This window comes from Aedes albopictus, chromosome 3, assembly GCF_035046485.1.
Source record: "Aedes albopictus strain Foshan chromosome 3, AalbF5, whole genome shotgun sequence".
Lineage (NCBI taxonomy): Eukaryota > Metazoa > Arthropoda > Insecta > Diptera > Culicidae > Aedes > Aedes albopictus.
Genome location: NC_085138.1, coordinates 326596612 through 326621182, shown reverse-complemented (window position 1 = coordinate 326621182; position 24571 = coordinate 326596612). Strand labels below are relative to the sequence as shown.

The following is a 24571-nucleotide window of genomic DNA, read 5'->3' as shown; positions in this document are numbered from 1 at the left end:
TTCATGGAGTAATTCTTGGAGAAATTCCTGGGGTATTTCCTGGAGGAATCCCTGGATGAATTCCTGGTGGAATTCCGGGAAGAATTCCTGCAGGAATTCTTAGAAGAATTTCTAGAGAAATTCTTGGAGGAATCTCTGGAGGAATCCCTGGATGAATTCTTAAAGGAATTCCTGATGGAATACGTGGAGGAATTCCTGGTGGAATTCGTGGAGGAATTCCTGGAGTAATTCTTGGAGGAATTACTGGGGTAATTCTTGGAGGAATACCTGGATGAATTCCTAGAGGAATTCCCTGGAGAAATTCCTGCAGGAATTCTTGGAAGAATTTCAGGAGGAATCCCTGGAGGAATCTCTGGAGGAATCCCTGGAGGAATCCCTGGAGGAACCCCTGGATGAATTCTTAAAGCAATTCCTGGAGGAATTCTTGGAGGAATTTCTGGAGGAATTCTTGGAAAAATTCCTGGAGGAATTCGTGAAGGAGTTCTTGGGGGAGTTCTTGGACAAAATCTTGGAGGAATTCCTGAAGGAACTCCTGGAGGAATTCCTGGAGATATTTCTGGAGGAATACCTGGAGGAATCCCTGGAGGAATTCCTGGTGGTACTCGCGGCGGTATTCCTGGAGGAATTATTTGAGAAATTCCTGGAGGAATTCTTGGAGGAATTCTTGGAGGAATTCCTGGAGGATTTATTGGAGGAATTTTTATAAATTTTTGGAGGAAATCGTGGAGCAATTTTTGAAGGAATTCCTTGAGAAATTCCTGGAGGAATTGTTTGAGAAATTCCTGAAGGAATTTCCGGAGAAATTCCTGCAGGAAATCTAAGGGGTTTTTTAAGAAGAATTCCAGGAGCAATTTCCGGAGAAATTCTTGAAGTAAATCTTAGAGGAGTCTTAAGTAGAATTCCCGAAGGAACTCCTGGATGAATCCCAGAAGAAACCCCTGAAGGAATTTCAGGAAAACTCTTGGATTAATCTCAGAAGGAACTTTTGAAGGAAACTCGGAAGAAACTCCTGGCCTAAGTAACACACTTGTTTAAGAAGAGTCACGGCGGCGCAGGTTTTTGTTGTGCAGAAGCCACTGTGGCTTACTTCTAACAAATAAACACTTATTTGTTGGAAGTAAGTCACAGTGACTTCTGCGCAACAATAACTTGCGCCGCCGTGACTTTTCTGTGACAAGTATGTTACTTGGGGGAGGAATCGGAGAAAAAAACTCCTGGATGAATCACGGAAGGAAATGATTCACTGAAGAAACTACTGGAGAATTCCCAGAATGGGGGGATCCCGAAAGGAATTCCTAGAAGAATCGCGGAGGAAAATCCTGTAGGAATCTTAGAAGAGGAAGAAGAAGGTGGAATCCCGTATATTATTTCCGAACCAAACTTGGAAAAAAATCAAAGATTAATACCGAAAGGCAAACCTCCTGGAATCTTAAAAAGATTTCTCGCTGGAACTTCTGGAGGAATCCCGTGGAATTTCTGGAGAAAAACCAGAAAAAAAACGGCAAAGCGGAACGGCACAACGGCAACGTTAGCTTTAGTACAGTTATTCTGCTTGCCGATCTTGCCGTTTTGCCATTCACGTTGAAAAATAAATACAATTTGAGTAATCCAAAAACCATATAAGGAGATGAACAACATTGTTTACAGTTAATTGATGGATTAGTTGTCGATTAAATCTGTGAGATATAAGATGTACTGCATAAAGCTGTGGAAAGGAGATTGATCACAGCAGGCGATATAGCGCATTTGAATGTGATGCGAACTGTCAAGCGGACAATGCTAGCATCCCTGCTTGCGTAGCAACAACTCCAGGCGTCACCCAACCGCGTTCACTCTTGCCACTTGCGAACCGACGTCAGCCTGGGTAAGTTGTGTGTGCTGCACGTGAGGGGTGATTCCTTCCCAGTGAAATACCAAACTACACATTGGCGAATTCCTGCCAGTTTTTTTTTTTTCGTTTAATTGAGGAAATGGAACCTATATTTTTGCTGGGAGGAATCACCCTTCAATGTGCATGCATTAGTGAACAAGTGAGGGAAACACAAAACTCATATGTGAAAAGTGGAAGTTCGGTGTGATATTTTTCGGGGACGTAGCTCCCGCTGGAGCATGCCTGCGGAAAACTATTTGTGCATGGGCAATTATTGACGGGAAAGAGTGCAACAAAAGAACAAATGCCAGCAGCGCTATAGTGATCGAATTGTTTTGTTTTGTGCTTACAGCGTGTTGTTTGTCGTGGAGGAAGACTCCCGGCAATGTCCGCTTACGAAAAGCTAGATAAGAAAGATCCCGTTGTTTTGCATCGTGCAAATGTCGGATCGGAAGCTTACAGCGTGTTGTTTGTCGTGGAGGAAGACTCCCGGCAATGTCCGCTTACGAAAAGCTAGGTTAGAAAGATCCCGTTGTTTTGCATCGTGCAAATGTCGGATCGGAAGCTTACAGCGTGTTGTTTGTCGTGGAGGAAAACTCCCGGCAATGTCCGCTTACGAAAAGCTAGGTTAGAAAGATCCCGTTGTTTTGCATCGTGCAAATGTCGGATCGGAAGCTTACAGCGTGTTGTTTGTCGTGGAGGAAGACTCCCGGCAATGTCCGCTTACGAAAAGCTAGGTTAGAAAGATCCCGTTGTTTTGCATCGTGCAAATGTCGGATCGGAAGCTTACAGCGTGTTGTTTGTCGTGGAGGAAAACTCCCGGCAATGTCCGCTTACGAAAAGCTAGGTTAGAAAGATCCCGTTGTTTTGCATCGTGCAAATGTCGGATCGGAAGCTTACAGCGTGTTGTTTGTCGTGGAGGAAGACTCCCGGCAATGTCCGCTTACGAAAAGCTAGGTTAGAAAGATCCCGTTGTTTTGCATCGTGCAAATGTCGGATCGGAAGCTTACAGCGTGTTGTTTGTCGTGGAGGAAGACACCCGGCAATGTCCGCTTACGAAAAGCTAGATAAGAAAGATCCCGTTGTTTTGCATCGTGCAAATGTCGGATCGGAAGCTTACAGCGTGTTGTTTGTCGTGAAGAGAGAGTCCCGGTAATTTCCGCTGACGAAAAGCTAGATTAGAAAGATCCCGTTGTTTTGCTTCGCGCAAATCTTGGATTGGAAGTTTGCATCGTCTTGTTTGTCATGGTAGATAAACATTGGCAATGTACGCAAAAACAAAATATTAGAAAAATCACGTACTTTTGATTCGTGCAAATGTGGTATCGAATGGTTATAATATATTATTTATCAAGGAGTGTCTCAATGTTGGCTGGCCAGAAGAAGGATTATGTTAATGCAGTTTGTTTTCTGTGACTAGTGTTTCAATGAATGGCAAGGCAATAAACTTTATCTATAATGTATTTTATCAGATATCTCGAATTTAAACGATGGTGCAATGGGATAAATTTGGGAATAAGATTAAATAAAGACTCAAAGAACAAGATGTTTTTTTCTGGATCACCCAGTACCAAACCGTAATTTCTTTTAAATACTACAAGTATAGAGGCTTGCATTACCAACATAACTAACGAAATGAGATACAATTTGTAAGCATTGCCCTCAAAATTATTTCGCGAGCAAGGACGGCTGTATCGAACGACCCCGAACGAGAGAAAGAGATAGAGAGATGATGATGACGTCACTGTGCAAGCTCCCGTTGCTCGTCGGAAAATATCATTCCCACAATTAAGCACTGAAATGTTCGATCTATTTTGAAAAAAGTAGCGGCAACATAGTCAGAATGGTACCTCACAATGAAACTGTATTCGGTAGCTTCATGGCAGCAATTACAACGTATGCGATGATGTAATATAACAGTAACTTTTTGCCCGTTGTGATGATTTATAGATTCCGACGCAAATGATTATGTTCATTTTCAGCGTAGGTGCGTTATAAATGTTTGCTTACAATGCAAAATCATCACCAAATGTGTACCTAGCAACACAGCGTAAAATATTCACCAGGACGCGGTCTGGTTTTATATCTGTGGGCCCACGCAACTAATTTTCGCGCAGGAGTCTAAACAGGTGGAATCTCCGCAATATGTTAAATCGTTGTAAGTAAACACTCCAAATTGAGATACGGAAACTCATTTTTTTTTGTTGAAAATGTGTAAAACTTCTTTAGAGTAGAAGGAGGATGTGAGATATAAGATGTACTGCATAAAGCTGTGGAAAGGAGATTGATCACAGCAGGCGATATAGCGCATTTGAATGTGATGCGAACTGTCAAGCGGACAATGCTAGCATCCCTGCTTGCGTAGCAACAACTCCAGGCGTCACCCAACCGCGTTCACTCTTGCCACTTGCGAACCGACGTCAGCCTGGGTAAGTTGTGTGTGCTGCACGTGAGGGGTGATTCCTTCCCAGTGAAATACCAAACTACACAAAATCGATTTTTGCAAGATTTAGTTATTCTGCTTGAAGTTAGATCATTTTTAAAAATTATAATGTTGCCTGTCACGAGCATTTTATTCATCTCCTGTTGTAGTAAAGTAGTATAGACAGTTTTGGTAAACCTAAAAAATGTTCAAATACTTACCACACGAATTGATGAATTCGGCTCTCGAAACCAATCGAACACATCGCCATGTAACGTCCCCAAGTAAGACTTTGCTCTTGGTACATATAATTGTAAGTTGGCACGATATCCATCACTATCGATGCATCACCTATCACCACCCGATCAGCATACTTTTCTGCTTCATTCACGTCTTCCACTGATCCATCTGGGTTCCACCATTGATAGTCTCGACGTCTCACCATAATATCATACGCGGCTACGATCATTGCATTCACACAGTAATCCACCGGCACCAGATTGGCCCGTTTGGACGCATCGCCCCAGATGGTGTGGATGAATCCCTTAACGGTCCACATGCATAAACCCGTGGGCCCGTTCAGATTGTCCGTCCAACCCGGGAGCGGTTCTCGGTAGGTGGAGATTACTGTAACGAACGGTGATCATAAGTATAATCGGCAATAATAAAGTCGAGCGACATTTTGCTCCAAAAAATATTATGTTTGTTCTTCTAACAACATTACTTATAACTGTTGTGGCTAAAATTTAAAGTAAAATAACAAATTTAATAACAAAAGTGTTTAAAAATCAAATCCATTGTAAATAACTTTTAAAGAAATTAAGATTCCACCCACCTATAGGAGGACGAAAAATCCCAATCGGGAGTTGGGAAAACTCATCGCGTATCATAACTTCCGCACACTTTTTACTAAACGTATACGTATTTGGCATCGGTCCCAGGCAGCAATGCTGAAATCGATCCATTTCCTGATCGGTCAGTGTGGTGCTAAGCTGAAAGAACAATGAAAAGCTTAGCAAACAGTCCTGCCCGCGCTTAAGCTCCAATAAAACGTTTATTCCCATAGTTCTATTTGGTCACCAACCTGAAGTGCCACCTCCTGACGCAGCGGAAGGTCGTCGTAGATCCGCTCCTCAATTTCCACCCGATTGCAGTTGGAATACAGCGTCGAAACATGCACCACCGACCGCAAGCGTTGCATCCGTTGAGCCAGCTGCAGCACCTTTCGTGTCCCACCGACGTTGGTGCTCAGCGCGTTTCGAATGGTTTCGTTGAATTTGACCGAGGCCAGCACGTTGAAAATGATTTCCGTTTCCTGGAGCAACCGCTGCTCACTGATAGATGATTTTCCATCACCACATAGCAGCGCTTCGGCATCCAGATCCATTTGCACGGCTTCTAGCTTGCCGAACAGTTGCACCTCGGACGGATAGATAGTTCGTACTTTTTCGAAGACCTGGAAAACGAAATAAACTTCCCATCAGAATGACACCTTTATTGATTCATTTGATGCTCGATTGAACACAGGTAATCCAAAGGTGTATTTACTGATTGGAATCCATACAATGACGTGTGTCGGGTTCTACGTATTGATTTCTATCACTGGTACTGTTCATATCAGTATCTTCATCAGAATACGAGAGAGAAGATTGAATTTCTTTGAATACCATTACTTTCAATTCAAAACTGAACAATTGCTGCACTTGACATCCAGAATGATACAGGGAAAATCATCAATAATTGTACATTTTTGCCTTTCTCGTACACTAAGTGTACTGGAAAGGCTATATGTTCACTCCAAAAATGACTTTTTGATAGAAGGTCCGGAGGGTCGAGTCACCAATCAACTCAGCTCGACGAATTGAGGTGATGTCTGTGTGTGTAAGTGTGTGTGTGTGTGTGTGTGTGTGTGTGTGTGTGTGTGTGTGTGTGTGTGTGTGTGTGTGTGTGTGTGTGTGTGTGTGTGTGTTTTTTTTTTTTTTTTCCTCCCAACCTCCCAAGCAGAGAAAACCGATTGGAAAAACTCTGCTACACCTTGACGCCTCGATCCCCCTGGTACCACTGATATGCGACTGCTTCAGGGGGGGCAATGCGCTCATGCGCTCTTCTGCTATTGTGCTCATGCACTTTTTGTCGCTTCTAAATTTGTTATTCTAGTCATTCTCGTTTTCGTACCTAACCTATCGCCATTCAGCGACACAGTTAGTACAAACATACACCAAATTTGTTATTCTAAAATTAAATTTGTTATTCTAGTCGTTCTCGTGTTCGTACCTAACCTATCGCCATTCAGTGACACAGTTAGCACAAACACACACCAAATTTGTTATTCTAATACCACCAGCAAGTACTTCGGATCATACTGAGTTTCTCCGAGGAACGGTGCCGTTTTAGCACTCCAGTTTTTCGCGCACGACTCGGATAGTCCCCGACGGTGGATCTACCCTACGCCGACAAAGACTTCCCCGGCAGTGGAACATCTTCCGAAACCGTTTCTTCCCGGACAGGTGCCGAGGTCTCTCCTGCGATTCCGGTTGGAGACTGGCTTCCGGTTCACAGGCGCCCCGACGACCAAGTTCCGGTGCTTCTCCGCGATATACTCGGTCTAGTCCCCGGCGGTGGACGGACCTAGCCTACTCCGACAGAGAAAGACCCCGACGGTGGAAGTTCTCTCGACACCGATGTTTTCATCCCGACCAGTAAGGTGCCGAAGTCGACCCGGCGATTCCGGTTGGTGGTAGACTTCCGGTTCACCGGCGCTCCGACGACCAAAAACCGGTACTACGCAACGGACGACTCAGTCATGTCCCCGGCGGTGGATCAAGCCTACTCCGATCGCGTTCCGGCGCTCTCTGGTCTTCGCGCCACTTCCTTTGCAGCGCGGACAGCATCCTCGTTACTGCTCTGTCGACAGCGTTCCACGTAGCTTCGTCGCGACACATTTCTTCGACAATGTTGTCGACTGTCAGGCCGCGCATATCCCTGCGCATCTTCGAGAACCTAGGGCATTCGAAGACGACGTGCGCCGGTGTTTCCTCCACGTTCACACACTCCGGACACAGAGGGGAAGACGCGTGACCGAATCGAAACAGGTACTTCCGGAAACAGCCGTGCCCGGACAGAAACTGCGTCAGATGGAAGTTCACCTCCCCATGCTTCCTGTTCACCCACGCCGACACATTTGGAATCAGTCGGTGGGTCCACCTTCCGTTCGCCGCATTGCCCCACTCTTGTTGCCACTTCACCAACGAGTCCATTCTAGCAGCTGCTCTCGCATTCCTTACGTTACTCCGCCGATAGCACTCGACGTCTTCCTCTAGGGTGATGCAGATGGGCATCATCCCAGCGATAACGCATACAGCCTCCGACGAGATTGTTCTGTAGGCACTCGCGACTCTCATAGCCATGAGCCGGAACACACTGCCCAGCCTTCCACGGTTTCTCTTCGTTTTTAGCGCCGGAGCCCAGGCTGGCACTCCATACCTAAGTATTGAGGTTGCAACATTTGCCAAGAGGCGCCTCCTACTGCTTCTTGGACCGCCCGCGTTTGGCATAATCCTCGCTACTGTGTTAACCGCCTTCGCCGCCTTTTCGCAGGCATAGTCAACGTGCGCGTTAAAGTTTAAGCGGTCGTCGACCATCACGCCCAGGTGCTTCAACGCGCGCTGCGATGAAATTCTCTCCTCTCCGATCGTGATCTCCAACCTTTGCACTGCTTTGTGGTTACTGACTACGAGCACTTCTGTCTTGTGATGGGCTATCTGCAGCTTCACTCCATTCATCCATCTTTCCACTGTGTCGATTGCCTCCGATACCAGCACTTCGACTTCATCGATTGATTCGCCAGTTACCGCTAATACAACGTCGTCTGCGAACCCCACGATAATGACACCTGCCGGAAGCTTCAGTGTTAACACATCGTTGTACATTGCGTTCCAGAGCGTAGGGCCAAGTATTGACCCTTGTGGAACACCTGCTGTCACTCTAAACGACCTCTGCCCTACGTTGGTTTCGTACACAAGGACTCTATTCTGGAAGTAGTTCCTTATAATCCTACATAGATAGTCGGGGACCCGCATATTATGCAGGGCTACGGCGATAGCTTCCCAACTGGCGCTGTTAAACGCGTTTTTAACGTCTATCGTTACCATGGCGCAGTAGCGATCTCCTCTCCGCTTTTGTAAGGATGCCCTTTCCGCCATCTCAACGACGGTCCGAATTGCGTCAACCGTCGATTTTCCCTTGCGGAAGCCGAACTGCATCGTGGACAGCCCTCCCTCACTTTCGGTATACTCGGTCAGCCTGTTAAGGATAATCCTCTCCAGGAGTTTTCCGAGCGTATCCAACAGACAGATCGGCCTGTACGATGCTGGATCTCCCGGCTGCTTTCCTGGTTTTGGCAGCAGCACTAGTTTTTGGACCTTCCATATATCCGGAAAGATGCCTTCCTCCAGGCATTTCTGCAACACTGACCTGAACATATCGGGATACTCCAGGATCGCTGCTTTCAACGCCACGTTGGGGATTCCATCCGGACCGGGAGCCTTCTTCACCTTCAATGCTTTCGCCACGGCAACGAGCTCGTCGTTCGAGACCAGTCGGTTTACGTCAAATTCCACATCGCCCTCGCTGTACGGCGTAGGTGGCCACGTTGTTGTATCGTGTTTTGGAAACAAACCCTCCACGATACCCTTCAGTTTGTCTGGGCACATTTCGACTGGCGTCATTGGGCCCTTCAGCTTTGCCATTATGATGCGGTAGGCATTTCCCGAGGGGTTAGCGTCGGCTTCCTGACATAGCTCCTTGTAACAGTTCGCCTTGCTCTGCTTGATAGCTCGTTTGAAGGCAGCTCTAGCTTCACGGAACGCAACCTTGCGCTCTTCTCTATCGGCCGCAGTTCTTGCCCTCTGAACTCGTCTCCTAGCTCGGAGGCAAGTCGCACGAAGGGTGCTGAGCGTCGCATTCCACCAGTACGCTGGGCGTCTAGCGTTCCTAGGTTCAATCTTCCTCGGCATTGCTGCATCACATGCCGTTGCTAGCGCTTCCGTCAACCACCCTGGGTCGAGGTTTGCCGCATCGCTATTTGGCCGAAGTGCCTCGATAAAAGTCTCCTTGTCGAAGTCCTTCGTCTTCCACTTCCGCTCATAAGTTCTAGTTCTCTGTATGGACGTAGGAGCTCTCTGGCCTATCTTGTAGAGGATCGCCTGGTGGTCGCTGTGGGAGTACTCCTCACTCACCCTCCAGTCCATGTCTTCCATCAACGATGGACTACAAAATGTAATGTCGATGATGGATTCACGACCGTCTTTGCGGAATGTGCTGACTGTTCCTACATTGCACAGCTTTACGTCCAGCTTCGCCAGAGCTTCAAGTAGACTATATCCTCTTGCATTGGTTTGCCGGCTGCCCCACTCAACGGCCCAGGCGTTGAAATCGCCGCCGATGACTACTGGCTTACGTCCTACCAGCGTGTCAGTGAGTGCATCCAACATCCGGTTGTATTGCTCCTCGGTCCATCTTGGAGGCGCATAGCAGCTACATACGAAGACACCGTTAACTTTGGCGATCACGAAACCTTCGTAAGAGTTTTCCACCACTTCCTCTATAGGGAATCTGCCCATAACTTGTATAGCTGCCAGTCCTGCTATATCCGCTACCCAATTGCCGTTCTCAGGAGGAACCCGATACGGCTCTGCGATGATCGCAACATCGCACTTCGTCTCTGTTGTCGACTGCCACAACAGTTGCTGTGCGATGTCGCAATGATTCAGATTAATTTGCGTTATCTGCATCATTGTTGGCCTGCCTTCGCCTTTTTGTAGGCCGGGCATTTATAGCCTCCCGTCCGGTGGCCATTTCCTTCCTCCGACTTGCACAGCATGCACTTGGGTTGCTTCGTGCAGTCTCGAGCAACGTGTCCGTTTTCGCCGCAGTTCCAGCACCGTTTGGACCTATCTGGACCCTTGCAGTGTCTTGACTGGTGACCAAATTCCATGCACCTGAAACACCTCTCCATTTTCTTGGTGACTCGGGGAGCCAGTCGCAGCGGGCACACCGCCCATCCGACCTTGATCTTGCCGGCTACCGCAATCTTGTTGGCCGCATCTACTGGAAGTCGGATTGCCGCCGTCTGGGTACCTGCAAACGATCTCCTGATTCGGATTGTCGCCGGTACTTCCAAGTTACACTGCTCGGTCAATGCGACTCTCAGCTCTTCCTCAGTTGTGACCTCGTCCAAATCCTTGACCTCGAGCACTGCCTCCTGTGAAAGTGCTCTCACGGTGGCCTCGCTGCCTACGGATTTCGCAATGAGCTCCCGGTACTCTGAGCTCTTAATCGCCGGATCTTTCTTGAGCTCGAACAGCATCTCTCCTTTCTGGGTGCGCCTGGTCTTTACCACGTTTTCACCCAACTCTTTTAGCTCCGGGTCCTCCCTCACTTTCCTGAGGAGCGCAGCGTACGTCGTCTTGTCCTTCGCCTCGACGATCAGTGCATCACCCTTCTTCCTCTGCCTAGGGGGCCGGCGATTTTCTTTCTTCTCCTGTTCCTTCCTCTTTTCTTCCTTTTTCTGTTCTTCCTTCTCCTTTCGCTTCTTCTTCTTCGCCTGCTGACTCTCCACAGTGCGCCATCCATCATCTCTCCGATTGCTGGCGCGCTCCCGTTCACTTCTTTGTTTCTTCGGGACTTCCTCTTCTCCTGGCGTATCTCTGCCTCTTTTCTCCGAGCGAGTATTCCGATGGTTCTTCGGCGTCTCCATATTTTCGACCGTGGCTCGTTGCTGCTGCCGCTGCGTAGCTGCTGCAAGATCGTGTTTAGTCGCTGCCAATGCGCTCTCTACCTCATCCGCTCTCTGCATCACGCTGTGCCATTCTTTCACAGCAGCTCCGAGAGCCCTCCTAATCTTCAACACCAAGTCCTTGATGTCCTTGTGCACGTTGTGCTTTTTGTCGACGAACTCGTGTAGGTCATCCGTCAAGTTCTTCGCCGCAACTACCTTCGGCTGTTGTTGAGGCTGTTGTGTGTGTGTGTGTGTGTGTGTGTGTGTGTGTGTGTGTGTGTGTGTGTGTGTGTGTGTGTGTGTGTGTGTGTGTGTGTGTGTGTGTGTGTGTGTGTGTGTGTGTGTGTGTGTGAGTGTGTCTGTGTGTGCGTGTGTGTGTGCGTGTGTGTATGTGTGTATGTGTGTGTACAAAAAATTCACATCACTTTTTGGCAGTAAACCTCAACCGATTTTAATGACCGACGGTTCATTCGACGCGGCATATAGTCCCATTGTTTCCTATTGAAAATGGTTCGGATCGGTCCAGCCGTTCCGGAGTTATGGCCATTTGGGTGTTCCGGACCGGTACCCCTGGGAGGGGCCAGACATAAAAATTTAACAAACCCATGCATGCGACACATCAAACCAGTAGTGTTCCGGAACCGGTTCCACAAGTCCCGCCGGAAGTGGTAAAATATAAATTTGAATATAACTCATTCATGCGACTAATCAAACAGCGGCATTTTGGGTAGCCTGATGAACGGTTAGCTGGAAAATAGTATCCCCAAGTAACACAGAAAACATCTTTGAAAATTGATTTTGAAAAAGATGTTATAGTACAGTACTATAATCGTATCTGAACACATCTTATGTTGAAATCATGTTTTATCTATGTTTGACAAAAACAAGTTTCGAAAATAAATTATCAACATTTCCTCAAGTTAGAATGACGTAAATTTAACGTTGATTATACTAGATTTTTGAATCATCGTCTGCTTCAATTAGATATGTTTTTTAAAACATTAGCAGCACATAGTTAAAACCTTTGGTTTTAAATATGTAAACAACACGTTATTTTTAAGTATAAAACACGTTAATGTACAAGTTAATAAGTTCACAGTATCTTCTTGAACGTCACTGTCTTGAATATTACATGAAACATATTTTACATATAGAATACACGAAAATTAAGCAATAATAGCATCCAACACTTATTTTTCACCTTGCCATTTGCTTAACAGCTAAACACAGGTAGGTATAGAAATACTCTTTACAATGGTTGGCGACTGTGGAAACCACTTTAGGCGTGAATGGATCCGTAGAAGGAATCAACCGTTTTTAACTTCACTTCAATGTCAGCCCTACTATCACATCACTTTCGATACTTACGTGGCGGCTTAATTGCACTAAAAAGCCCAGTTTCAACACAATATTTGCCCCCGCGAAATATTTGAAATCAATTCGTTGTAATTGGCACCGTAAACTGCACACTGAGTTTGTTATTGTTATACTCATGTTCAAAATAGGTATCAAAAAACAAAAAAACCCATCCATTGACAAATGGATGTTTAAAATTCGTTGCAACGATGTTTTTTCAATGTATTTTTAAGGTATTCGAGAAACTTGTTATTGAGATGTCCATAAGATGTTATTTGAATATATTTCTAATATTTTGTATTTTCTATATCAGGCCATGGATTACAGTGCCTGCTAAAAAGTTTCACATTATAACACTTCAGCCGTTGATTTATCTTATTTTTTTCTCCCAATTATTAATTATCTGGTATTATCTGGGATATTTAAAACGTTGATTGAAATAATAGTTTTTCGTTATCGAGAGGGGTTAAAAATTCTTATTCTAAAAACACATCAATACAACATAAATGAAAATAGCATTCCAAAACTTCCCGACGGTACTGTGTAAAGAAGCCATGTTTGAAAATGTGTTTTAAATTCTCAAAAAAACCAGAGGAATGACAAAAACCTCCCTACTTGTTTCAAATCCTATGGAAAGCGCATGAATTCATGAAAAGTGAATATGTTAACTTAACCATAAATTTTTATTGGCACATAAAATTGGGTCATAGTAACCAAACATCTAGATGGTAAATTACAAGTGAAATGAGAGGCTTAAAAATTATTTTGAGCCATGACAAAATAGCACCAAAGTAGGTGTCATATTTATTTACATAGTGTGTGTTTGATAATTTATGATTTCTCTGCAAGCAAAAGGAAGTATTTACGATGTTCGCAGAAAACATGTTCAAGACTTAATTTTATGTTATAATAATGTATTGAAAAACATCTTTAGTAACATCAAAGATGTTTTATAAGCCGCCATTTTTTGCGCTTTTTCGGTGATATAAGTGTACGAAAATACGTTTTCGATATTTGGAACAAAACATTGGCGTTTGTATGAAACATGTAACATGTACATTATTATAACAAGTTGTGTTGCTTGGGTCAGACCATATCTGAACCGGTAGTGTTTCGGAATCGGTTCCGGATGTCCCGCCGGAAGTGGCCAAATATAAAAGAGAACCAAATCCATGCATGCGACACATCAATCAGCGGCATTTTTGATAACTTGATGAACGATTAGCAGGAAAACAGCATCAGACCATATCTGAACTGGTAGTGTTCCGGAACCGGTTCTGGGTGTCCTGCCGGAAGTGGCCAAATATAAAATTCAACATAACTCATTCATGCGACACATCAAACAGCGGCATTTTCAGTAACCTGATGAACGGTTAGCAGGGAAATAGTATCAGACCATATCTGAACCAGTAGTGTTCCAGAACTGGTTCCGGATGTCCCGCCGTAAGTGGCCAAATATAAACGAGAACCAAACCTATGCATGCGACACATCAAACAGCGGAATTTTCGTTAACCTGATGAAAAGTTAGCTGGAAAATAGTATCAGACCATATCTGAACTGGTAGTGTTCTGGAACCGGTTCCGGATGTGCCGCTGGAAGTGGTCAAATATAAAAGAGAACCAAACCCATGCATGTGCCACATCAAACAGCGGCATTTTCGATAACCTGATCAACGGTTAGCAGGAAAACAGCATCAGACCATATCTAAGTGGTAGCGTTCCGGAACCGGTTCTGGGTGTCCCGCCGGAAGTGGCCAAATATAAAATTGACCATAACTCATTCATACGACACATCAAACAGCGGCATTTTCGGTAACATGATGAATGGTTAGCAGGGAAATAGTATCAGACCATATCTAAACCGGAAGTGTTACAGAACCGGTTCCGGATGTCCCGCCGGAAGTGGTCAAATATTAAAGAGAACCAAACCTATGCATGCGACACATCAAACAGCGGCATTTTCGATAACCTGATGAACGGTTAGCAGGAAAACAGTATCAGAACACACCTTAACTGGTGGTGTTCCGGAACCGGTTCCGGGTGGTCCCAACGGCAGTGGTCAAATATAAAAGAGAACCAAACCTATGCATGCGACACAGCAAAGCGCGGCTTTTTTGATAACCTTATGAACGTCGATCTTTTGGGTGGCTTTTTCAGTCTTTATGTCGAGAACGAAATGTTTCCTACTCTCCCGACGTTTCGGCCGAAGGGTTTTGGCCTTTCTCAAGGGTCGTAGTGTCTATCGTCTCCCGTGTATATAGTTGCCTAACCATTTGTGTTTGGCCTGCCTTTTCATTACCGTTACCAGTGCTGTGAAGTCCAATCAAAGCTAAATAGATTAAAAAACACTTAAAAAACAACAGGTAATGAAAAGGCAGGCCAAACACAAATGGTTAGGCAACTATATACACGGGAGACGATAGACACTACGACCCTTGAGAAAGGCCAAAACCCTTCGGCCGAAACGTCGGGAGAGTAGGAAACATTTCGTTCTCGACTTAAAGACTGAGAAAGCCACCCAAAAGATCGATCAAACATCCAGTCGAAACCCTCTTGAAACTCAAATTATGAACGTTAGCAAGCAAATAGGTTCAGACAAGACAGGGTGTTAGGTTCGTGAATGCAAACTTTTTAAGGAGTGATAGAGGATCATAAATGGTGAAAAAAAATGTGTACCCATATGGTCAAATTTCAACCGTTACGTAGTAATAGAACTTAACATGTTTTTGACTTTGCTTGCCTCAAACTGGCTACAACTTGAAAATGGTTAAACTTATTGCAGCTTTTAACCCTCATTCGAAAGTTCATTAAATTATCTACTTCAAAGAACTTTCAATCATATTGGTTTAGTTAAATAACTTAGTTTTCTAAAGCCAATAAGCTCGAACGAATTGTTATTTATTTCTTTTGGTAAATTATCTTTTAAAAATGCGTAATAAATTTGAAATTTCTTTTAGAAAATTCGAGGCCACTGTTCCGTTCTACAACTCGTTCTTTGACTTCAAACGTCTAGCTCCTCTCGTGTTCTTGTTATTCCGAATTCAACATCGTATTTCAGATCATGAATTTGCAACTGTAAAGGTAAGCACTTTTTTGCACACTGTGCCGCTGGAGCTAGCGCACGCTGAAGCCAAGGGCTGAAAGTCTCTCTAATAAAGACAAATCAATCAATCAATTAGCGCACGCTGATATTAGCACATTTGCCCAAAAGTACACGCAGCAAATCCCTGAGGAAAGGAACAGCCGCGTTTTTTTTGCTCCCCTTTAACTCCATTCTGTTCCTTTCCAAGAGGACTTGCCGCGTGGAATTTCGTGCAAATGCGCGTTTGAAAACATTACAAAGGCCGCGCTGTGTATCATTCAGCACACCACTCAATATATCATTTTGCACCACGCACACAGTCTTGATCACCTGCCGAACCACAGCCGCTGTGCGTATGAAGTATAAATACAACGCCGCCGATGCACAGTGCAAGAAAACAAAGGTTTGCACTCACGAACCTAACACCTTGTATTAGATACTATCAATAGTTTTCCAGAACCGGTTTCGGGTGTCCCGACGGAAGTGGCTAAATCTGAAAGTGAACCAAACCCATGCATGCGACACCATAAATCAAGGCTTTTAGGTAACATGATGAACAATCGACAAGACAAAAGTCTCAGATCTGCACTACGGAACCGATTCCGTCTGTCCCGCCGGAAATATAAAATGTAAAAGGGTATCAATACATGTGTCATGTCAAATGATTTATTCGGTAACCTGATGAACGGTTAGCAAGAGAATAGTCTCAGTAGGGTGTCTCGTCATAAGTGGTAAAATATAAAAGTGACCCAAACCTGTGCATGCGACACACCAAATCGCGGCTTTTTCAATAACCTAATTAACTGTTTGTCAGCACAAAGTCTCAGACGCACATTTGGGAGAACCGGTACACGCAAAACAAGAAAAGCTACCAAAAATTGAGATATGCCTTTTCTACCAATTTATGTATTAAAAACGTACAGAAAATGAGATAAATCATAATCCATTCGTTGTATTAAGATGCGCTACACGGTTCCATAGCTTCCATACCACTACACACAAACACCTCCATTCAAACCCGAGAAGTTGAACCGGGTTGCGTCTAAAAATAACTTTCGCTTCGCTGCTGAGCTTCGCGTCCTATTGTCTACATGGAATTTTCCACTTGCAAACAGCAACCTGCTGGATGCGGGCTTTTCAGTGCACAATGGGTCTAGAGTCGTATTTACGAAGACAAAAATGTTTCTGCCAGGTTCTGTCATTTCTTTTTTTTTTCATTATTGTGAAATGATTACGGTCAATCAAGTGTGGCTTATCCAAAAATCTGCTGATTAATTATTCTCTATACAATACACCAAAACCTCCATTTAGGTAATGGGTCGGGACTGCCTAAATAGAATTTTTACCTAAATGGAATCATTACCTAAATGGATTCAGTTCATTACCTAAATGGAGTACAAGGTTGCAAAGAAATTTAACTAGGGAGAGTGACTCGAATAGGAGATTTAAAGATGGTCATGCGGAGTTTCAGAGAACTTATAAGGGAGTTTATGTAGGGGAGGGGCTTCAGGGGCGTTTTAGGGGGTTTTGGAGGGTCTCAAGTGAGAATTGTCATGCAAATGACTAGCTGGGCACGGAACACAAAAAACCCTGAAAAATTCCGCCAGACTGAAAAATTGTTGAATGTCGGGTCAATGTCGGGTAAATTTTTATCGTATGTTGGGCCACTGTTGGACCAACATCGAACAACTGTTGGGTCTATGTTGGGTTTGGAGGCCAAAATAAAAACAGGTGAATGATAGGTTAATGTCGGGTATGACGTCATCAATCTTAAGTACTCCAACTGTTCTGAACACAACCAAATTCTATTTAGGTAACGTTACCTAAATGGAGGGACCTAAATAGATTTTACCTAAATGGATCCTACCTAAATGGAGGTTTGAGTGTATCAGAATGTCTTACAAAGTTAGAGCAAATTTTCAAAAATAAAACATTCGATTGATTTGATTGATTTATTCAAGAGACTTTCAGCCCTTGGATAAAACATTCGAATCATTAGAACTTTTCGAAAAGTTTTCAATAAATTGCAACTTTTTTGCCTTTGGTCATATTTTAGTCGAGTCCAACGATACATGAAGACCAATACATTAGTCACAAACTTTCAAAATTTAATTTAATTCGGTTCGTTTAGTCCTACGGTACAGTAATTTGATAAACGGAAGTCAAAAACTAGTTCTTCGTTTAATTGCTACATCTCTGGATCAAGTGAACCGAATGAAATGCGACATTGCACAATTATGACTAATACATAGCTCTTTGAAAAACCTTTGACTTGACTAATTATTGACTTGTTTATTACTTCACGAAAAAATATTAATCATTTGAATGATTTTGCAAATGTGTAACTAGCGCCGCCTAGTGGACCATTAACTGTAAGCCCTTGACTCACTTAACAATGTTGTCGAAGACACCAACTTTCTAAGTGGTGAGAGTCCTGAGTTATATGAAATTTAGAATTTGCCGTTTATTGGTAGAATTTCTAATTAAACGATCCATCACCATCCATCATGGCATCGTAAATAAAATTATTAGAAAGCAGATTTTTGAATCAGTTTAACCAGACGAACCACCCTAACATAACAATAATAGGGAAGAGGGTCAACAATTGAAAATAAACTTTCTAAAACACAATATGTGTCTAAAAACTTAAGGATGAAGCATAAACAGTTTTGTCTTCGCAAATACGGCTCTGGGCCCATTGTGCAGTGTGGCGGCTGTATCACTTCCATCACCAAGCCACGTTTGTGTTGATCATGATGGCTTTCAGCCTCTTGTCTATTCATGTGCAGTTATAGCCGTGCTGGTTAGAGCGCAGGATACTGTGTATCACCATGATTGTGTCTCGGCTCGATTCCCGCCGCCGCCCGTATTTCTTTTTAAATATGTATTGGTATTTGATGCCGCCGCTGCTGCCATGATCAGTCCAAAAATAGAACAAATAATGAGAAACCAGTGCGACAGAGCACACGCACACATGCGAAATTTTCCTTTTCCAGATTCTAGGAAGCCAATACAATTTTTGGTGTACTGCCACCTACCAATTTTTGTATTTGCAAGGCCCTAATACAATATTTGTATATGTTGCATACCCAACTGTATTAGAATCTGCCAATCTCAGGTTGCGTGTAGTGTTGAAGAACTGGTAACAAGTTCCCCGCCAGAAATGGTAAAATATAGAAGTAAACCAAAATCATGCATGAGGCCATTGAATACGTCACGATCCTAGGGGAGAGAGGGTTGTTAAAGTGTCACAAGCAATGTATTAAGTATAGGAGGAACCCGTACAAAAGGGGCAGGGGGATCTTCGAACATTCCTAATTTCAGCGTGACATACCTAATGGATGCTCCGCATGGAACACATCAATTCGAGGCTTTAAGCCAGCCTGATAACCAGTTGACAAGAAAATAACCACATACAATATTTGGGACAACCAGTAGTGTCATGGAATCGGTTCCAGGTATCCGCCGATCAAAAGTGGAATTGAACCAAACCCATGCATGTGGTACATCAAATATTGGAATTATGAAAGTGAACAAAACCAATGTTATCGATAAATCAAATCTTGACATTTTTAAAAGCCCGGTAAACGGTGGGTAAGATTAAAAGTGAAGAAATGGTCAAAGTTTTCGTATATGCAAGAGAATAAAATTGTGACCAAAGCAATCTCATCAAATCACACCATTTCAAATTCCTGTGGTGTTAATCTAAAAAGGATGGATCAACGTGTTATGGGAAAATTATAATTTGATCGCATCAACACTGAATAAAGTTTTTCTAATCTCCTTTTGCGTCTAAAATTACTGTGCACAATTTGGTCCATAAGGAGGTCAAATTTTACATGAATCGTATTAAGCGTTATACACTTATTCTCAGGATCGGCTAATGTCGACGTAAAGATCATGAGTACATATTCGACTAGAAAGGCACTATCACCACTAGGTGGATTAATCTAGGTTTTTGTATTCAGCATTGGCGTAGTGCTGACGAAGGTGCTCAAGCGCGCGAGTTACGGCAGGTTTATGTATGTTTAAACAGTTATTTTCTCCTAAAAAAATAACTTTCAACCTTCATTGAACCACAATCCTACTGAACTGAACTTCTATGAACTTGAAAGTTGCGACAAAGTTCCGAGTAGCATCTTAAGCAGCTTTAAAATTCCGTGAAGTTCAGATTAAGTTCCGAATGGAATTTTCTAACAATTAGCCTTGACGGAACGTGTGTCCGAAGCTCCAGCAAGGCTCATCGTTAGCCTCTTAAACAGCCAGAAAGTTCCATTCGGAGCTTTATCTGAACTTCGCGGAACTTGAAAGTGCATTTTGCCATTAGAAGCGGAAGTTTTGGTTACTGGGGTTATGATGGGTCGAAGACAAAGTACATGATAGCAAAGGACTCTAGGGAGGAATCAACACGCCCGCAACCCCGAATTTCTATCGACGGTGATGAAATCGAGGCGGTTGAAGAATTCGTGTACTTGGGCTCACTGGTGACCGTCGACAACGACACCAGCATGTTGCCGGGGCCCGTGGCGTAGTTGGTCATACGTTCGCTTTATATGCGGATGGTCATGGGTTTGATTCCCAGCCCCGGCACTTGCAATTTTTCGTCAGTTGCTCTTCCCCCAAGAGCGGCTGGCACTGACTCTCTTCTGAGCTCCATGGCTCAAACGGATCCGGATACCTGGACATCGGCGAACTGCTACTCATAATGGACCCCCAATCGGACTGGACAGGAACAACGGCCATCCATCATCCTTGTGCTCATCCTTCTACCATGTATAGAGTAGAAAAGTGAAAGCAGAAGAAAGGCAACTAGTTCGATAAAGTAGAATAGAATATACATCCAGGCGCTGTACAAAAATGTAAGTGCAGCCGTCAATTGAAATCGCTCACGTAGTGCCCTAGTGGACAACAGAGCTGTAATTAGGTTAAGTAATTAAGAATAAAAAAAAACGACACCAGCAGTGAAATTCAGAGACGCATTGTGGGAGGAAATCGAGCTTATTTTGAACTCCGATGAACTCTACGATCGAACGAAGTTCGTCGTCACACGAAGTTAACCATCTACAAAACTCTGATTAGACCGGTAGTCCTCTATGGGCACGAAGCATGGACCCTACGTGCTGAGGACCAACGCGCCCTTGGAGTTTTCGAACGAAAGCTGTTGCGTAGCATCTACGGCGGAGTGCAGATGGAATACGGGACTTAGAGAAGGCGAATGAACCACGAGCTACATCAGCTGCTGAGAAAATCAACCATCGTGCACACCGCGAAAATCGGGAGGCTACGGTGGGCGGGTCACGTAATCAGGATGTCGGATAGCAGCCCGACTAAAATGGTTCTCGAGAGTCATCCGACCGGCTCAAGAAGACGTGGTGCGCATCGAGCTGGGTGGGTCGATCAAGTGAAGGACGATTTACGGACCCTTCGCAGAGTGCGGAACTTGGGACACACAGTCATAGACCGAGTAGACTCCTACGTACAACAGAGAACTCTCAGGTCTCAGTCTGACCGGTAAGGTAACCCAAGCAACACACATGTTATAATAGAGTTACGACAGCGCAAGTTTTGGTTGTATAGAAGTTTATTTTACGTAATTCTAACATTGTGTTGAAATAACGTAAATTAAACTTCTATACAACCAAAACCTGCGCTGTCGTAACTATTATATAACATGTGTGTTACTTGGGAAGGTACAGTAATCAAGTGTGTTCCAGAAATATCAGTAAATCTGGCATATGCATACCAGTACTGTGGCTGTGGTCATTTTTTGGGAGACTCCGTATCCACCACCCCCCCCCCCCCCCCCACCCGGTCTATCGTTCATACAAAATAATTTAAATATGTGTATGGACCATGGTCTTTGCCCGAACAACCCCCTACCCCAACCCCATCACGACCACGTGGTTTATGGATGGCCCCATGCAGAGCAGGCAAGACATGTCTACTGTTGTAACTCAGTAAAACACAGTGTTAGAAGGTTGCAATTCTTGTGAGTACGTGTAGAATTGAAAACTTCAAAGACATCCGAAAATTGCTCTTCGTTGAAACATATTGACGATATCTGGCCTAGTTATTAGGATAATCGTTGATCGTACAAGGAATTTAAAATTCTGAACATAAACGAGTGCGGTTCCTTTCATGTCTAAGAAGCATGTTCATCTCATTCTACGTTGAACAAAAAATCCTGAGCAATACTCACAGCGGCAACAGCACGTTCCTCCAAATAAATTGAGTTTTCCCCATTTAAATTCCATCTTACTGCCATTTCCTTCATTCTTTCTATCCCGCGGGGATCATAACTAACTATTGCAGTAGCGCACCAATATATTCGACATTCATCGCTTTTATCCATCCATAATTCAAAAGCTTTTGGCATCCACCGTCCAAATAGTTCTCTTCCTTCACACAAATTCCAACCCATCACGTAGATTCAAACTTTTCGACACCAACCAGCACCATAACGCACACGATGAGCACAACATGGAAGACCACCAACGGTGCCATGCCAATAAAGCCACGACAGCATCGCAGCCAGAGCCAACAGCAGCACCTAGTCTAGTACCTACCGTATCCTGCAGCAGCTTCACCAGCCGCTCCTGGGCGCTCATATCGTCCTTCCGGCGGATCAGCAGGAATACTTTCTTCACATCCAAGCAACGAAGCACCTTTTCGAGCAGTATTTTTCCGAGAAACCCCGTTCCACCGGTAATCAAGATGGTCGCGTCTTTGTACATAGACAGGATATGACTTTCTTCGCTTCGCGGTTGGCAACATTCCGCCAGTAGTGGTGGAGCGCCACAACTTGCGAAAGCGTTTCCAGGAAACGACGACGACGGTGGTAGTTTTGTGTCGTCGCTCGACATGACCTACTAGCGCAATTCTGTGCCAAATTATTTCCCAAATTGAATGTTATTCAACTGTTTATTCCGTTCCGCGGAACGTTAAGTACCATCACGAACGTCTCGAACAGGACTGAGACTGCTCTGGTGGTGTCGGAAAATGTCCCGCTGGCTGTCGTACATGGTGGATGGGGACGATAACAGGTGATTTTTTCTCACCGGCAGTAGGTAATTGTGGGTTGGTTTACGGACTAGGCCTAATCGAGGTCTTCCGATACAAAGTGGATACAAACTGAGTTCCACTTGTAGGAGAACTTTTTTTTCTGTCAGGAGCAATTCTCGCGAATTCATTGTCTGGGGTTGAACGATAGACCGTTCCGTTAGAGTTCTTATCTATGAGAAGTTGGGTTGTGTTTTTATTTTTCTTTCGAAAGGATAAGATAATCGTCTGGAAAGAGATATTCCTCGAAGGTTTTTAAAAATGGATTGTTGAAAAATCAATGTAGGAAAAAGGGAAACAGAGAAAGGATCGGCACATCAGTTTGCGACGAAGGAACAACAAACGGTAACCTTCTAGGAATGCCTTTTCCAAGGTTGAGGTCAGCTGTAAAAATATTTTGTCTACCAGCATCGGTGCATGAAAATAGCCACTTCTGGGCAAGGATGGAAATCTAGTGATCATGATCAGATTTCGAATGTGTCGCGGTCGAACGGCATCGCGCCATCATAGCAACAACGATAACATTTTGTCGTCAAGCATCATAACAAGCTTCGGTCCGAGAAGAATGATTCGCTCGGCATGTGCGGGCGCGATGCGATCGTTATCATGAAGTCGAAATGATAAATTAGTGATTTCATTCACTTTTTGAGCATTCTTGGTGATTTAACTTCCAGTTATGCTTATGAACGTATCATTTCGAATCATGAATGCGGCTTACGGGTGCATAAGTGGCAAACAATGTGATGAATACAATTTATCATGACTTGTAACATGATCCGATAACGGGTCATCACGCGATAAAGCATGCATCAGATGCTTTAATTGTTCTGTGATACGAGCACGGTGTGAGGCGTCGGCATCATGCTACCGCAAGAACAAGGCTATCTTGGATTATTCGTATCTTGTATCATTTATCGCTTGAAGTGATTTTCTGCCATCCTTGCCTGGCTTTCTATATGTGACCGGAAAAACAGGAAACTTATCGCCTACGACGAGTAGGGTAAAAGGGTATAATGCGCCCCACCGGGGCAAAACGCCCCCTTCATTTTCTAGCGATTCAAGCGCTTTTCGCATGCGTGATCGATTAGAAATCTTGAATATTGAAGAATAATTGCCATCAAGCTGATCCATTAGTTAATTGGTACAGAAAAGCAACGAAAATATCAAAAAGACTGAAATCGAGGCTTTTGGCGTAATATTTTACCTCTTGGAAACTGACTTCATTGTAAAAGAAGCTAGCTCTGTTCACTTGTGTTATTTTGCAACTTTTATGCAGTTAAACACTTGTTAAAAGACCCTCCTAGGATAAGCATGTAGTGGGATTATTCCCTGGGACAGTTTTATCACGGGGCTGGACGTTTTTCTTTTGGTGGGACGGGGCAATTTGTTTTGATAAGGCAATTTTTTTAACGTTTTCGAAAAACGTTTCAAAGCTTACATAGCCACCCCTCCAAAGGCATAGTTTGCATGCAACACTTCACTGACTTTAGGAACAACGATTTGCAGTGGACAATAGATGGAATAAGGCACCAGTTTTAGATATATTGCCATTTCTGCTTAGGGGGGGGGGGGGCATATTATACCTGTTTACCCTATTGAAAGTTTTTGTGCTGCCATCGGGCAATTTTAGTGTTCGGTATCTTTGCGGGTGTAACTGCATTGGAAAGTTTGTTCTTGATTGGTTTTCTATTTATATTATACCTGGAAATTGGGCTAGTTTAGGGAAAATTTGTTGATGTTGTTTTGTGACAGGCGTACAACAACCCAACTAAACATATTTTCTTGTGAACTTGGGCGGTAATCTTTTACTTTCTCAGGCTCTTTTGTATCGCGTGCGGCTAGCTATTCATTCACAGCTTTCACAGAAGTTCTTTGACTTCTACTGGTCTTCTTTCAAATAACTTGCAACTCGTTATTTCGTCATTTGCACCATTTTTCCACCAAAGGTCTTTTAGTGAAGATGTAAGTAGTAAAGCCTGTATCCGCAATAATCGGGACACAGAA

The 24571-nt window shown here is 43.9% G+C and overlaps 1 protein-coding gene across 1 annotated transcript in view; it reads right to left on the bottom strand.

The window, feature by feature from the left end:
- The window catches only part of LOC109426876 (fatty acyl-CoA reductase 2-like), a 43759-nt gene extending 21247 nt beyond the window's left edge, over positions 1–22512 (bottom strand). Inside the window, exons 1-4 of the mRNA XM_062842863.1 lie at positions 22075–22512; positions 5377–5748; positions 5128–5284; positions 4514–4919 (exon numbers count right to left, since the gene is read on the bottom strand). Coding sequence (XP_062698847.1) covers positions 4514–4919; positions 5128–5284; positions 5377–5748; positions 22075–22371 — 1232 coding nt within the window. The 5' untranslated portion in view covers positions 22372–22512. The remainder of the gene's footprint in view (positions 1–4513; positions 4920–5127; positions 5285–5376; positions 5749–22074) is intronic.
- Between the last annotated feature and the right edge of the window lie 2059 nt (positions 22513–24571).